General features: G+C 38.6%; 1 protein-coding gene across 2 annotated transcripts in view; it reads right to left on the reverse strand.

Moving 5' to 3' along the window:
- The window catches only part of MYO16 (myosin XVI), a 417,071-nt gene that overhangs the window by 39,305 nt on the left and 359,686 nt on the right, over window positions 1-18,080 (reverse strand). Inside the window, exon 32 of one of the 2 annotated variants that reach the window (XM_036301819.1) lies at window positions 8,643-8,801. The exons of the other annotated variant lie outside the window; for it this stretch is intronic. Coding sequence (XP_036157712.1) covers window positions 8,643-8,801 — 159 coding nt within the window. The remainder of the gene's footprint in view (window positions 1-8,642; window positions 8,802-18,080) is intronic. 2 annotated transcript variants of the gene reach the window in all.

Consider the following 18,080-nt stretch of genomic DNA (forward strand, 5'->3'; position numbering starts at 1 on the left):
ACATAACTATATTTCAGCAAATGAACAAACAGATAATTATTTCTGGGAAGCAGAGGTAGCATGCAGATACTGGCATTCAAGAGAGAAATCGTTTCCTAGAAAAAAATTAACACTACTTCTGATTCAATTAGGACTTCAAGTTATTTTAAACATTTATTTCCATCTTGTGCCTTTATTTAAAAAGCACATTGTGAATTATGAATCAGTACTAATAGCCACTTTAAGGACTATAACGATCATGAATATATCATGTGTTTCACATGTGTAATATCTGTTTAATTTTTATCCTACCAACTAGGAGACATTTTCTGATTCTGCCCCTGCGCAGGACTTACTGGTTCATATGTAATATGCAACATTGTTTTAATCGATAACTGCTTACTGAGTGGCTAAGTATCCAGGGCATTGTGCCAGGGATTTTAATAATCATAGGAAGGCTTTAGGAACCCATAAGTTCATGGTATTCACAAAGAAGATCAACTTAAACATATCAAGTGGCCTTGAAAACTTAAAATGCCATTTGAAATAATTTTCCTTTTGTATGTATAATTCTCGAGATATTCAAGTGGTTTTCTGGCTTTATTTTAAAATCTTAACCCTATAAGCATTAAGGAGCAACATATGAGTCTGTGTTCCAATGTTTGAAAGTATACTATGTTGAGGTTTAGAAGCCTGATATTCCTGGTGACATAATTTTATATTATTAATTTCAAGGAATGTATTCTACAAAAATTTCCATTTTGGTATAGAGCAGTTGCTGTTTATTCCATTGGCCTTTGGTTTCATTTTGATTTTTCGTGTAAGAATCACAGGGTTGGTTCTGTTGTTGTTGTTGTTTTTGTATTTAGTTTGCTAGTACCATTTCCGGAAACATAGCTTTTACATTTCAATCAAAACATGAACAAATTAAATATTTTGGTGAAATAAAGTTTTCATTTTCTCTTTCTTTATGGTAGGGTACTCATTATCTAAGGTGAGCTGGGGGAATGTTATGAAATGAAGCTTTGGCAAAAATAATGGGTATACTATCATCTTTCTAAAATATTTGTTTATTCAGACTTGATCACTTAATATATTTTAAATTTCTCCTTTTTTTGTTTAATGGCTAGTCTTAAAATACCATAAGATTGCAAGTAAAATGGTGTTATTTACCTTCTTACTAGATATATACAACTTTTGTGAAATATTCTGTCACACACTTGATGCCTACTGCTGTTATTCATATTCCATTTTTATTACTTTAAGAAATTTAATTTGAATATAAGTGCATACATTTGTTATACTTACTGCCTCACAAAAGGATATCATCAGAGGTTTCAGAAAGTAATTTATTAAAAGACTATATCTCAATATTTCTATCTAGACACACACATAAATCTGAGCATTCTAAATTAACGTAAAAAGTTTTACCAAATGTCTATTTTAATCAAGCTTGAGTAATACATCATAAACACTCAGTGTTATTTTAAGGGTGGAAAATTGGGGTATAATTTTAATATCCAACAAATAGGGCTTGGTTATTTTAAATCATAATAATCCCATATGATGGAATGCTATGCATCCAGGACCATTAATGGGTAGCTGTAAACAATTCAGATCTATATTTGTTGACATAGAGATAAATTACATGATATTCTTAAGGGGAAAGCAGATTATTAAAATTATGTGTACAATATTATTTTAAAAATCAAATATATTATATAGAAATGCATATATGTTCAGTTGAAAAAATAAAATTTGACACAGTGGAATACTAGGCATATTCCCAAACGTTACTCAAATAATTAAAGTATTTTTGGTAATAGAACTGATGGTAGTTTGTATTCTTTATTCTTTCCTGCATTTTCCAAACTGTCACATAAAGCATGTATAATTTTTATAACCTGCATATAATTATAAATGCCATTTAAGCAAGGCCAAAATTTGGGGATCCTGGGAGCCTATATCATTTTTTGTCAAACTGCAGTTCTTTTTTCTAGATGCTTTTATTACTGGTCTAAAAATCCTTATTTTACCAGTGTCATCACCTCATCCCACTCCCTCACATTGCAACCAAAATCTTCTTCTTGTGAACCCAATACTTATAATTATTATATGTAATCCCTCTGTACTCCTCCCCCCTCCCCTCCCCTCCCCTCCCCCCCCCTCCCTCTCTCTCTCTCTCTCTCTCTCTCTCTCTCTCTCTCTCTCTCTCCCTTTCTCTCTCTCTCCCTCCCTCCCTCTCTCTCTCTCTCATAAAAACATCTTTCATTATCTTTCATTTTCCTGAGCCACCAGACCATTCCCCCATTACTCCAGAGACCTAAGCTTGAACAGATCTGCCCAACCAACTACCTGCCACCAGACTACTCCCAAAGTGTGATTATAATTACCAGTACAGTTGCCCTGGCCAATGTTCATCCTATATCCATTCTTATCTTTTCTCTTTGATATCCTCTTTGATAAATCAACAATGAACATCATTGGGTCTGCTCAGCTGAAAAACCACATCCCCAGCACTGACCTTGGGAGCAGCTAAAGATAGGATAGTGAAGCTGGAATCTCTGCGGGCCTTGGAGTTCCATAGCCCTAGGAATCTACCATCCATCCTAAAATCTCCTTTCCTCTCTCATTCTCTCCCCCCCCAATATTTTGAAATTGTGGAACTGGAACTACCACATAAGTCAAGGAATAGATGCATTGTCAGCTACCCGGAACCCCCCATCATTCTCTCACCTAATCACTGTAGGCTCTTTTCTTCTGCATACGAAATGAATCACTGTTCTGACTTTGTGGTTATCTTTTAGCTCCTCCTCCTTGCCTGTCGATTCTCTAATTCTACAGGGTGCCTAGTAGGTACCACATTGTGGTTTTAATTTGCATTTTTCTAATTACTAGTGATGTTTAACTCTATTAAAATTTGAATTTAAGTGCTTATTCATATATCCAATTCAATTTTCTATTCACTTATCTTTTTTTTAATTTAAGTAAACTCTGAATATATAATTATTTTTTCATTAAAGTTAGCACTATTTTGTATTCTGTTTAAGGAACCCTTCTTTCTTTTCCCACCTCTGAGGTAAAAACAATATTTTTCTGTATTTCTTAGATACATTTTATTTCCTATTTGACATTTAGCTCTATAAACCACCAGGAATTACTTTGTGTGAACAGCGTGGAGTAGGAGTCCTTTCATTTATTCCTCATGTGGATAGTAGTTGATTATGCTTCCCTCTGTGTCCCTCAATGCCATAGTTGTCATAAACTAAGTAGCTATTTGCAAAAGCTGGAAGAGTTGTTGGTCCTCCCCCCCCCCCCCCCCCCCCCCCGGGCCCCCATCTCCGCTTTATCTTTCCTTATTCCTAGCCTCTGGAAGAGTTTGTGTAACACCGGCATTATTTCATCTTTAGAATTTTGGGAGAATTTACCAGAAAAGCTATTTGGGCCTAGAGGTGTTTTTTGTTTGTTTGTTTGTTTGTTTTTGTAAAAAAGTATTCAATTACAAATTAATTTAATACTTACATTATTATTCAGCTTTCTTATTTCTTTTTTTTTTTTACTACCTTACCAGTTATATCTGAAAATATTCTGATATAAAGCAATAAGCAGAAAATGTGTGAAATAATCTCATACAATTATTTTCAACTTAGAAGCACAGTGAGAGCATTAGGGATGCACCAACCAACTTACCTGTGACATTCAAACAAGGCAACTGTCAGGAGACCAGGCATATTTCAAGTCTCCTCTGGAACCTGGCTTATTCTCAGCTGAAGGCCAACAAGTGGCAAGTAGCTTTCCTATTACTTTTCTCCATTTTTGTTGGTTGCATTGTTCTTTTGTGAGATATATATCTGTTCATCCAAATTTACACATTGTTTTTGGCATAAATATGTTCACAATTTTTTCTTCTTATTTTTTAATTTCTGCAAGATCTGTGGTAGATCCCCCTTGTCATTCCTAGCATTGGCTACTGTGTCCACTTTATTTCTCTATTGCTTTTGTAAGAGAATTATCAATTTATTCATGTTTCAAAGAAATTTTTTTCAAAGAACCAACTTTCGGCTTTATTGCTTGTTTTGTATTTCAATAACTTATTTCCTTATCTTTATTACATCTTTCCTTCCTTTTTTTAAGAGAGTAGAAAGGAGGGAAGGAGGGGAGGAGGGAGGGAGGGAAGGAGGAGAGAGAAAGAGAGAGAGAGAGAGAGAGAGAGAGAGAGAGAGAGAGAGAGAGAGAGAGAGAGACATTGATGCATTGATGTTAGAGAGACACATCGATTGGTTGCCTCCCACAAGGCCCAGTCTGGTGCCAAGGATCAAGCCTGCAACTCTGGAACATGCCCTTGACGAGAATCAAACCTGAGACCCTTCAGTCCACAGGCTGATGCTCTATCCACTGAGCAAAACTGGTTAGGGCTCCTTCCATTTTCTTGATATTTAATATTTGTTTCTAACTTGTTGACATTTTTAACACTGCGTTCCAGTCTTTGTTCTTTTGCTATAATATGCATAAAGCTATAAATTTCCATTGATTAAGGGGTTAGCAGCACCCCACAAATTCTGTTACATTTTTATTGTCATTAGTTAAAATGGTATGTGTGTGTATGTGTGTGTAACAGATATGTAGTTTTTATTTTCAAAATAGATGACAATTGTTTTAAAATATGTTCATGGTGAATCTTTTCATTTTCTATTCCTTTACATTAACATTTCATTATCCTTATGTTTTACATATTCTTTAGAAATCTTAGGTTGTAAAATATCTTAATCAATTTATTTTTAATGTGAACTTATACAAGATGAGAGTCTTTTAAAGTTCATGTGATTCAATTATGTTTAACTATTTTCATATATGCTTTCTTATCTACCATCTAAGGCCTTTCTATTTGTGTAACCTTTCAGATATTTCTATTTTACTTCCCTCTCCCCTCCCTTCTTTGGCCATACTTTTGATTAATTGACTTTTTATTATTATATTTTACTCTATTAGTTTGGGAATTATATACCCCACTATTATTCTTTCAGTGGTTACCTTTGAAATTGGTTTAGAATATTAAATATTGTCTTTTACCCTCTCCTGACCTCGCTGACTTTTAAAAATTGTTCTGTATTCCTCTTTGAATCTCTGAACATTTTGAGTCTGCCCATGTTTAATTCTTCAGTTTTTATTTTTTTTCACAAATATTCTAACTCCCCTTCATTCTTATGAGTTTTTTATTGCTTATAAATTCTGGATTGGCAGTTATTTTACTTGACATGTTAACTATGTCCTTTCATTGTCTTTGGACTTTGTTACTCCTTTGAAGGTATTTTGTCTTTTCAACTGCTGGCTGCTTTTAAGACTCAGGCTTGGTCATTATTTTACCACCGATATGACTAGGAGCATTTTTATTTCTATTTATTCTATTCAGGTTTTGCATATTTTCTTTTAAGACTCAGGCTTGGTCTTTATTTTACCACCGATATGACTAGGAGCATTTTTATTTCTATTTATTCTATTCAGGTTTTGCATATTTTCTTTTCTATTTGTACCAAAATCACATTTACAGAGAGAAAGAGCCACCCTTATTAGATGCACACATCTGTGGATTTATGAGAACACATGCATTCCTGTTTGTCAATAGCACCATATACCCTCTGTCGTTCATTGTGGTCTGAATGTCTGTATCCCCCATGTTGAAATCCTACTCCCCAAGGTGATGGCAGGTGGAAGGTGGGGCCTCTGGAAGGACACTAGGTCATGAGGGCAGAGCTCTTATGAATGGGATTAGCGCCCTTAAAAAAGGGTCCCCAGAGAGCTCCCGGGCCCCTCTGCCCTGGGAGACATAGAAGTGGGCAGTCAGCAGTCTGCAACCTGAAAGAGAGCCCTCCCCAGAACCTGACTATGCTGGCACCCTGATCTGGGACGTGTAGCCTCTGGAAATGTGAGCAATACATTTCTGCTGTTGACTAGTCACCCTGTCTTTGGCATTTTGTCACAGCAGCCAGAACTGACTAAGACAGCAGTCCGTCCTCTGCTCCCTTGTGCTATATCCAGCCTCTAGCAACCACTCATGTTTTCTGTCCAATAGTGTTGCCTTTTCCAAAATGTCATATAAATGGAATCACACTTATAGTCTTCAGATTCTAACTTTTTTTCACTTAGTGCAATGTGTTTGAGATTCATCCATTTGGTGACGTATAATAGTTCATGGTTTTTTACTGCAGAGTTTTCCCTTGTGCTGCCAGTTGGTCAGCCTGAAAAATAGCCCCAAATGGGTCCACTCTAGGCACTCACACCTCATATAGTCGCCTCCTACCTAGTGGACTGAATATATAACTTTCTTCTAACAATGTCCCATCCAAGAATAGGCTGTGTAAAGACAGTGGCTTCCCTCACGGGTATTCTTTCTGGCTATTGTGGATTGCTTGCTCTGGGGGAAGCCACCTGCCCTGCTGTGAGGCCACCCTATGGAGAAGCCCATGTAAGTAAGCAGGGAAGTGGATCTTCTGAGGCCCCCCAGGGCCCATGTGAGTAACCTTGAAAATGGACCATCTGTCAACCAAGTGTCAAGCTGACTATAGTTTTGGCTGAGAGCTGATAGCTATCTCACAAGGGACTTTGTACCAAAGGCAATCAGCTCAGCCACATCCAGATTCCTCACCCAAAAAACTGGACAATAATAGCTGTTTGTTGTAGTATGTAGCCTCCAAGTTAGGGGGGGGTGGAATTTTTACACAGCATTAGGTAGCTAATACAACCGAGGCGCCAGTTAAAGAAAACTTTATTTCCAGGGTTAGGGATTATGACTTCAGGCACAAGCATTTGCATTCAGGTGTTTGTGTGGACACTGTTTTCATTTCCATTGGGTAAATAAATACCCAGGAGTGGGATTGGTGGGTCATACAGAAAGTGTATGTTAAACTTCCTAGGGAACTGCCAACTCAAGTCTGTGTCTTGATGCTTTCATCAGCATCGGGAATTCTCTAACATTGCTCACCAAATCTTTTCTCTTGCCCATGTACCTTCTCTTCTTTCCCTAGGATTCCAATCGTCCTCCTCCCTGACTGTATCCTTTATGCCTCTAAACCATTTCTTGGAATTTCCATTCTTCTTCTGTGCTTCTTTGTGTCTCATTCTGCATATTTTCTGAGTTATCTTTCACTGCCCCAGGTTTTTATTTTTAAATGACTGTGTCTAATTAACTTTAAACTCATCCTCCATTATACTTAATTTTATGACTGTATTTTTTAATTTCAGAATTTCCATTTGACATGTTTTTATTGTTTCCCATTTCTGCTGAAATTCTCAATCTTTTATCTCCCTGGGCATAGTAAACACACTTATTTTAAAGAATGTGCATTTGAAGTCTGATCTTTTGAGCAGCCATGGATATACTGCAATTGACTGCTATTTCTGCTTAGAATATTTTTCAGCTTATTTTGTGCCTGGTACTTTTTGACTATGTATTGAATTGAAGTGTAGGATGCCATATATATATAACTGTTTTCTCTCAGGTACCTGTGGGTCATATCAGTCCTTGAGGTTGGATTGAGATGATTCATAGGTGATGTGGTTCCTGATTCTGATTCAATTGATCCTTAGGATGGACACTTCAAGGCCCCACCCCCTGACCCTGGCAGACTCCAGACTCAGTCTGGCCCCTCGATCCCAGGAGGCAGTCAGAAGCACAGCCCAGTCTTCTCTGCACGAGGTGAGTGCCCCAAACATCCCTTGGAGAAAAGCTTGGACTATATGGGGTTCTTTGCTTGGCTTCCATTGCATTTCTTACTCACTTTTTCATTCCCTTCCAGTGTTTCACTGCCTTAGATTTCTAGTGCAGTGGATCAGATTAAACAAATTTAAACATTTCTATTTGACATGTTTTTGGATATTCTCAGAAATGGGTTGGACTGAATCTTTTCATTAACCATTATTAGAAGCCCTGGGGCTCTTTTATGTGTGAGAGAAATAAGTTATTTGTTTAAGCTACTATTAGGAAACTTTTGGATACATACAGTCAAGCCAATTTCCAAATGATACATTCATATAATCCAATTAAACACTTAAAGCCAGTTTGGTGTTTACCATGCCTTCAATATTATTTTCCCTTCATAGTTTGTAGGTATGAGAAGAAAAAGAGTGATTTAACTCCTTCTGCTCAGTATAAGTCTCATTTTATGCTGGTTCTCATAGATCAAATTCTCCATAAATATTTCTGAAAAGTCATTTAATACTGAAAATGATTTTAGTTCTTTGATTTATCCTATAATGTGTTATCAATATGCCCCACAGAGATGTTTCATAGTTTACATTCTATTTTCCTTTTTTTTATTATTGTTAATCTTCACCCGAGGATATTTTTTTCCATTGATTTTTAGAGAGTGGCAAGGAGGGAGGGAGAGAGAAACATCAATGTAAGAGTGACACATGGATTGGTTGCCTCTGACACTCACTCCTACAGAGGCCAGGGATCCAACCTGCAACCTAGGTACATGCCTTTGACCGGTAATCAAACCCTTAACTATTTGATCCATTGGCTAATGCTTTAACCACTTAGCTACTGTTTTCCAGTTTTTAAGCCTACCTCATTTTTATGTTTTAAATCTGTTCTTCAATTTAAAATTTGGAGTTGATACAATTTAAAATTTATCTATTTAGTACTGAGTTTAAGATGTGCTTACCATTTGAGATGGAATTGCCATTTTCAGTAGCGACAGCACTACAGAGTGAATTAGATAATTGAATTCCATGGTTATTTGCATTTCTATCTTGAGTCTCTGGTGCGATCTCTGATGTACCGGGATCATCTCGGCTAGTCAGGTTCATGTTAGTTTCAAAACCTAAAATAAATTTTAGACGTGATTATTCTCTTCTGTTAAAGTAGACTGAATATGTTGATTAAAATACTGAAATGGAATAATGAACTTATCAAATCATTAATTACATTTAAAATGATAACTTAGTAACAATACTTATTCAAATTTATGGCCTACAAAATATTTTTCAAATTTTGCCAAAGCATTGTTAAACACAATGGCTATACCATATTTAACAAACATTGTTAAACTAAGTGGTGAAAATAAATTTGATAATTTGTTATTTTCAAACATGTCTATAAGGAACTTTTGATGTCATATGTCACTTATTGTTATAGTGCTGACCATTTGAGAAATCTATTTCCTAAAAGTATGGCAATAATTATGTCTTTGAATTCAGTTTCTGAATTATTAAACTGAGCAGAGCTGAAGCAATCTTACAGCTTTGGAATAAAATAAGAAATATATTTTCAATATAAGTGTAAAATGTGTTATTATCCATAGGAATATTAAACTTCAAATCCTTACCTCTTTATTCTATACCCTAACAAAATTACTTACATGTTATTGTATGTCTCAAGTTGAATGCTCTCAGATATGCAAACATAGAAATCATTGTCCAAATTAGGCTAAAATGCCCAATAAGGATTTTTTTTAAACTATGTATTAATAATAAAGTAAAATATAACAAACACTAAGGTTTGGAACAATGTCTAACTGAGGTTGATGTTTACATAAGGATAGTATCATCCTTAGTCAGGGTCTACGAGAATGTACAAATGAAGCACATTTGTCATCATGGTGTCAGACCGGCTCTCCCCAACCCCTCCCATCCCCAAAGTCAGGTTCTCCTCCCAGATTGGCCAGGCATATAGGGACTGGCTCTTGCTTCCCCAGGGACCTCAAAAAAACTCCAACTTACTTGGAGATTATTGCTTGACATCAAGGATATCCATGCTCTTTCTGCTCTTTGTCTGTTGGTACACAGTAGATTATGGCTGTCTATAGTTAGGCCTGTCTGAAGTTTTAGGCTAACAAATTATTCAAAGTCATAATTTGCTTTTTATACTTTACATGGGGAAGAAGAGTTTATCAGCCATGATCCCCATAACCAGGACTTCAATAGGCAGAGAGGCTATCCCTGTATTGCTGAAAAGGGAGTTAAGGTCACTCACAGTCATGCAGGTGGAAAGAGGTAGAATAGAACTTTAATCTATGTATTCTAACAATTGTTCAGGTTTTGTTTTTGACAAGAAGACAAATTAGGCTACGTCATTTCAATGAATTGCTGTTTAAATCCCAAGGAAGGAAATAGGGACAATAAGGAGGGATATAAGAAGGAGAGAGAGAGGAAGGAAAAGAAGAAGGAAGAAGGCAAACCAGGCAGCCCTCTAGAGCTTAGCTCGAACCTTTCTAACTCTTCCTCCTGGACATCCTCTCCCCTTTCCCCTGAGACTCATACTCAATAGCACTACAGGCCATTTTCCCAGATGGGCATTTTCCCAACTGCTCTATATCAACTCGCATTTCAGTGCTTTGGTCTATGCATTCCCTTTGCCTGGAATGTGTTCTCCACTAACAACCCTGCCACTTCCTTACCCTCCAGTGAGGATCTTGTTCAGATCACCCACAGTGCAGTGGCCACTCATGTACCAGTAAATAATGTGCAGCACAAGGAGGAATCTGGGCTGCCTAAACAGGAAGGCATGCTAAGGTTTAGAGTAGAAAATGCTAGACAGTTAGAATGAAGGCAAAATGAACAGGTCTTTGAAAATCAAGGAGAAGCCTTTATATTTCAATGATCCATGGAACCATTGCAGCTCCTGACTCCTTATACTTAAAAAGGCTTTGGTCAAGCCAATGTGCGTAAGAACAATGATGCCCTTGAGGTTGGGTGATCTCAGCTCTTGACAATAAGCAATCGCCAAGAAGGCTGTAACTGAAAGAATATCTATTCAATTTGGTCAACTCTATTTGGTCATTGTTCCTTTTTAGTCTTTGGAAAGTTAGTAAATCAAGTTTTATTTTAAAGTCGTTTCAAGATACAGACATTCACCAACTTTTATTTCTCTTTAAGACTAATTTTTTTTTCATTCTTTAATTCAGTTGTTTATTGAGTGCCCACCATGTGCCCAACACCCTCCCTCCAAGTGCCAGAGACACAATAATGAATATCATAGGCAGCTTGGAGCTTACTGGCCAGTTTGACAATAGACAAACAAGCAAAGAAACAAGTAGATAATTAAAAGTGGTGAAATCCCAGCTGGGTAGAAAACTTACTCGGAAGTGAGGGTAGGCAGCCAACATTTTCAGAAAGCATGGATCAGGAAAACATACCTAGGAAGTTGCAGTGAGGCTCAGAGAAAAAGGAGGGAAACAAGCAACTGTGTTGATAGACAACCTCCCCCATGTCTAAAGGTCTCAAACACGAAAGAGCTCACCTTTTCCAAGAAACCAGGTACTAAGGAGCTGGGCACGTGGAAGCAAAGGGTAGGTGAGAAAGGAGGACATGCCTATTACCCAGGGCTGGTGAGGCCACGGCAGGCAGGCAGAGTTTAGCTTTGGTTCTCAGTGCAGAGGGAGGTTACGACAAAAGGGTATGAAGTAGGGAGAACCTCCCTGGGTAAATGGGGACAGTCCTCTTATGTGTGGTGCTACAAGACTCAACCCTCTGAGACACTGTGTCTCGGCATGAGTATTTGATGCGAGCTTTCCTCTTAATTAATTTCTATCTCATCAACAACTGATATATTTAAATTATAGTCAAGACCTCCACTTTTGCTAGTAAAGTTTAAAAAATCTTATCACATTTCAGATCAGCAGGTGAAATTGTAGCCAATAGATGTTCTTATTTTTAATTATTTTTAATTTTTATTTATTTTTTGTTAATCCTCACCCGAAGATATTTTTCCATTGACTTTTTTAGAGAGAGTGGAAGGGAGGGGGAGAGACAGAGAGAGAAACATCCATGTGAGAGAGACACATGGATTGATTGCCTCACGCCCTCAAGGTATGTGCCCTTGACCTGAATCGAACCCTGGAGCCTTCAGTTCTCAGGCAAAGCTGCATCCATTGAGCCAAACCAGCTAGGATGCCAATAAATGTTTTTAAATTTGTCACAATAAACTGTGACCCTTACATTATCTACTAAGGTTTTCTTTCTATGCTTATATGAAAAGCATATGTCTACTCAAGGGTGGCTCTGGATTGGAATAAGGGAATGTCTTTCTTAACGTCAGCTAAGAATTAATGGCCAGCCTAATGATTATTATTCACATTGCTTTTACAATAATTACCATCTCCTGAGTGTTTATTATGTTCTAATCCCTGCTAGATGTGATACTTGACTTAGCTCTTATTTTCCTAACAATTCTGAAGAGCTGTCACTATCGTACCTATTTTCAAGATGAGGTCACTGAGGCTTGTGGAGGTTAATCTACATGCAAACATTTCACAATTAGTTAGGGTTGCAGATGAATTCAGACTAAGGCATGAAGGGCTCCACCATCCACCCACACTCATTCCTGTGCCTGACCCCTTATGTAAAGTCTTCCCTCCTTATTTCATGTGCTGGTGTAAGAGGATAAGGTAGCTTCCTTTCTGTGGCTTTATCACCCATTCTCAGTAGTAATGAACTCAGATCTGAAAAGTTGTACTTGAGCCACTGAACCCGAATTGCAACATCAATATATGCGTCCCCACTCTGGGGTTATCCTTACTCATTAATTTTAACTAGAGGATTCTTAGCATAGTAAATTCTGTGTCAGCCTTAGCTCACAAACACCCTACTCCAAGTTAGATTCAAACACATAAAAGCATCTGTGCCCAAACTTGTTAATATCTCGATTCAGTCACAATGTGGGTAAATTGCAGAAATTCTCAATAATTTGATTTTGTTGTAAAGTGTCAGTTTAGAGCATGAATGGTTGCAATGTCCCTGGTCAAAAGTATGCCCATTACCCTGTATGTAAGCACTGAGGAAATTATAACAATGACAAATCGAGAGGACATGGGCATTAAATCTGAAAAAGCCTTGGTTATAAAAGTGCACACACAAGATGCATATTTTATGGAGACTTTTCAAAGGAATAATACAGAGCAAACAAAGTCATCAAGTTTGTTCATGCCTCCAAGCAGTGGCTTTCAGGGTTTTGAGGGTGAAGAAAAGTCGGTCACACCAAAAGGAAATATTTGAGATTCTCAAGGAATCTAAGCAAACAAGTAGAGAAGTGAGAACTGTAAGATCCTGAATGATGATTTAAGGTATGTCTGAGTCATTTCTCCATCTCTACATCTTGTGAAATCAGTGGTTTGTGTCACTCAGGGCATCCTTCGGTCAGGTATGTTGTAACATTGGTTGATTCAAATACCCATACTGGTTTCTCTTAGCCTATACACAGGATTTCTCTGTGGCCCCTGCCTGGTGTTGTTTTTACAGGTATGGGAGAAATAAATCACATTGGGATTGACTCAAAGATAGTCTTGGCCTTACATTAGGATAGGGCTATTAAATACAAGCAAGCACAGAAGGCACATTTTAAGTTAAATTTTAATCTAGTGAGAGAGTTTGAGCAAATCTCTAAATGTGAATACAAAAAAAAATAAATCAGTTGTCCTGTTTTAGTTTTTATAGAACTAAAATATCCTGCTTGGGTGGGTGTGATCCTTTGAAACTGTGGTTTTCTATAGGAGGTGATATTGCCACCCCACCCTTCCCCACCCTCCCACCTCTGAGCAACATTTGGCAATGTCTGGTTGTCACACTGGGGGAGGGGGACACTACTGGCATCTAGTGGGTAGACAGCAGGGATGCTACAAAACACCCTACAATGTATAGAACAGTCCCCTCCCAGACGACAAGGAATTATCTGGCCCAGAATGTCAAGAGTGCTGAGGCTGAGAAAGCCCATTATAAGACCTAAGTCAGATCACGTCATTTCCCCATTCCAGTCTCTCCACTAGGTGCTCATTTTCTGTGGATTAAGATCCAAATGTTTCCTGAAACTGAGAGACCCTCCATATCTTGATTCCCTGCTCCCAACTACACGTCACCCCTGTATCCCTCACTCAGCTTCACCTTCTCTCTATGGTGCATGGGGACTCTGCTCAAACCTCCCCTAGCAGAAAGGCCTTCCAGACCTCCTTCTAGAAAACAGCACCCTCTCCCTGTCCCAGGTCCATTCCTGCTCCCACTTCCTGTTTGGTTTTTCTAAGGAGTCCTCACTGTGGGACACATTTAATTTCAATTGTTTGTTTTCTGTCTCCTCCCTGTGGAATTTTGGCACCATGAGCTCAAGTGCAATGTCACTGCCTAGAACAGTGCCTGCCCACAGCCTGTGTGCAACACATATTTTTGAAAGAAAGAGGGAAAGAAAAAAATGAATAAATCATTACAACAACACTGCTATAGAAATTTCCTTTTCTGAAAGGAATTATACTTTTTGTAACTAAAATAATTGACAAGTTTACTAACCGAAAAACTCATGTGAACGACTGTGGAGAAATCATGTATCACAGTAATAATTTTGCCCCATTCACATGAGATTATTGGGAACATATGAAAGGATTTCCATTGTTAATAATATGCCTTTGATTTCTAATCTCTACTTATTTAAAATTACAAGGTAAGGGAAATATCCCATTGTGTGAGGTGAGATTTCTCTACTTATTCAAAGGGCTAGAGCTGCTCTCTTTCTCCCTCAGAGTGTTAACATGTGGAAGAAAAGACGTACAGATAGAAATATCCTGGTCCGCAATGTGAGGATTCACGTCTTCAGTATTGTCCTCCCAATTCCCATGGATAAACATTTGATTACTTTCCTACCAATATGCAAGATCCATACATATTTAAGTTTGTAAAATCTTACTTTACATGACTTTACAATCTCTAATGTTAGAAAATTGCAATCAATACAGTAAATGTTGTCTCTGGAATCTTGCTGGCTGGAGATAGGGAGTGGTGGGTTGACCAGGAGTCTAGTGAGTGGAAGTTCCAGACCCTACCCCGACTAGCAAAAGCCACTTCCAAGGCCCAAGAGGGAGAGGGTAATGAGTGCACAGTTAACATTTGCATATCTGACAGCTTTTTTCTGTCAAAATTTTTATAGTAATGTAATTGCAATAGTTTATTATTCACAGTTTTCTCTCTCTTTCAACAAATATAGGGTATCCCCAAAATGTATATATACACTCTGAATAATTAATTCCAATGTTTCTTTCTTTTCAGATATAACCCATTGGAATCATTATTCAAAGTGTGTATATATATTTTTGTGGGCACCCTGCATTTATTGAGCATCTGCTATGTATAGACACTGTTCTAGTCACTGAATGATGTGTCATTTGCTTTGATTTATTTTCCCCTTTTAAATAAATGTCCACTTTAATCCCTAAATTTTTGTCATTTTTATTATTTTTCTTAAAGAAGTCACTCCTCCTCCCAACTGCATAACCTTAAATATCTGGAAAAATAAACAGAACCTGTCCCAGGTATAAGGTCTTAGCACTCAGTGGGAGAAGAGTGTATGAAATCACTAAATAAGGCTACAAGGCAACATAGCCTTTGGCTCTCATTACACCGTGATCCATTGCTTTATGCATTTCCTCAGGGCAATGTCCAGGTAGGAAAGGCCTAACTCCTCACCAGTCACAGAACTGTTTTTTTAAGTTTACCCTGATATGAAAGGTGTGCAAAAGTTCATGTTAAGAACATGTGTGTAGGAGAGGGAATGGAGGTAGGATTTTCTTGGGGGAGAAGAGAGGTAAGATGAAGGCTAAGGAGAAGAATTTCTCTTGCAGAATGACTGCAAAGATTCTATAGGGGAGGGGAGACACTCCGTACTAGGGGGAGAGAAGTTTCCTTGCACAAGTGTGGGCCAGCTACTGATACATGGTGAGGACAGTGAGCGACTGAGTGAACTACTCACTCCACATCAATAGCAAGTACTCACTCCACATCAAAGGGCATAGTGGCTAGTCCATCTCTGGGAAACAGATGTCCTTGAGCCAGTGGCCGCTCTGGGTGACATGTGAGAGCTGAATACAGAAAAGAGGAGTGATGAGCCATGAGCCAACCACATTCTTTCTCCAAACTAGGAGATCTCTCTATGGATTCAACAAGTACTTATTAAGTCCTACACAGTCCAAATTTTAAACTAAGATTGAACTACATGCTTGTAGAGATGTATATCTACAACAAAACAAAACAAAAAAAGATCCCCCAAATGCTTACATCTAGAGGGGCGATAAGAGACAATAATGACAGGAATTTATGGTTCAAACTAATGAGTGCAAGAAGAGGCACCGGTGACGATTGTACATCGCTCTTGAGGATTTAGGAAAGAATTATTCAGAATAATCATTGCAGGATTGTGTCCTACTCAGTGAGTTAATGTTTGTTGTTGCTGTTGTTGTTGTCTGTGTGTTAAAGCCTTTGACACATAATATGCCAACATGTGTGGGAGGGACGTCCAGGGTACATTTTAATGGGTGCCTTTTCTCAGGTTTCTGGGTGGTGACTCAACTTAAAGCTGGTTGCCTTCATGATGCCTGCTATGCAAATGCTAAGGCATCAGAAGACCAGGGGCTGAACCAAAAACTGTGCAAAATGTCCCAGGAATCCATGGTGGGAGGAGATGCAATAGCCAGGTGAGCCTTTGGGGCCTGGGCAGGAGGAGAAAACACTGGATTTTGAAGCGCAGACAGAATGTGGAGAGGAGGGGGGGCAGGGGAGTAAAAAGTGTAAAGCGAGAGAGTCAGGACGGAGCATGCCCAGGAGAGAGAGGAGGCTGGCTCTGCCACAGCTCTGCCCTGAGAAGGGGGAGTTTATGTGGAATCACATGAGTGACCTCCAGGCAGTATTTAGAGTAAGGGTGTGGCATGAAAAAGACTATTTAAAAAAGTTATTAATCTAGCAAAATACAGGTAGCTGGATTAGCCTCAAGGAGAGATTAGAAACTGAAAAGCAGTGAGAATTTAGACTAGGGCATGGGCAGGACAGGGAAGTCAGGGAGGGGCCAAGTTAAAGATCCTTTTGAGTTGAGGGACAGGGAGTTAAGTCAGGACTAGTCAGGTGCCAGGAGATGAGGATGAGTTTGGAGCTGCTGACTCTGAAATCACATGGGTTAAACTTTGTGGCAGTTATTTGAACAAGAGCAGATATTAGGACAGAAAAGAAAATGTCTAGGAGAGACTTAGGCATCTCCCAACAGGGAGGCTTTCTTCCAGGAAAAGTGACGTTCCTATGAGTAAGGAGGCAGAAGGTGACACATAAGTGATAGTGGATACAAACAGGCAGGTGCAGGCATGAGGCGGGGGCGCGTGGGGCAGCTGGGGGAGTGGCAGAGGCAAAGGGCTTTGCACGGCAGGCAGAGGGAGGCTGACAGTACCAAATGCCACAGAAAGGTCAAGGAGAAGGAGGAAGGAATGAGCAATTGAGTGTTTCTTTAAGAAGAATGCTTTAAAACATTTCTCTCTTAGTTACCTTAACTTGAGATAATTTTAGAGTGTATTTTGGAAACATATAAGCTAGGATCCAGGTTTCAGTCGTGCAGGAGAAAAACAAACTATAGCTGTTTGACTGATTTCAAGCACTGAGAGGGGCCACGCAAGGCATAAAAAATGTGAAAATACATTTTAAACTCATTACTCACGCTGGCTATAATTCATCCTGCAAGTCTATAGGAAAATTCCTCTTCAGAAAGGCTATTGCACGGAGGGAATGTGCTTGTTTTTTCCTATTTGGCATTAAGGAAAAGTACAAGCGCTGAGAGAGGTGGCTGGCATGGCCCTGCTACTTCTCAAGTTCTCATTTCTAAAATGTGGGCGTCACAGCTAGACTGTGCTTACCGCTACACATAAATGGTGTGCAATTAAATTTGGGTAGGATCCCTTAGACCCCAAATAGGCATCTAGTTTATGTTAGGCCAAATCTAGTTTGTGATACAATGAACAATCGATGCACTTTAAATCTCTGATTTTTCAAGATCCCGTTATTATGGGGAAGAAATACAAATAAGGAATTCAGTATCACTCCTAAGCCCTACCCCCACCCCTGCATTCTGCTATAGCAAAATGAATCAAACCTTTTCTTATACAGGAAAGCATACCCCAAACATCTGGCATACTGCCCCTAGACACTAGGGCCTAGAGAAAGACAAAGGTCAAGGGTAAGGATCCACATAGGCACAGGGCTGATCCTAAAGTCAAATATGAAGCGATTTCACATGCATGCCGGGTTGTGTAACGAGATACACGATGTGAGTAAGGGCTGCATAGTTAAAGGGGAGATGCGTACGCTTATGA

The sequence above is a fragment of the Myotis myotis genome, unplaced genomic scaffold (assembly GCF_014108235.1).
Source record: "Myotis myotis isolate mMyoMyo1 unplaced genomic scaffold, mMyoMyo1.p scaffold_m19_p_3, whole genome shotgun sequence".
Taxonomy (NCBI): Eukaryota; Metazoa; Chordata; class Mammalia; order Chiroptera; family Vespertilionidae; genus Myotis; species Myotis myotis.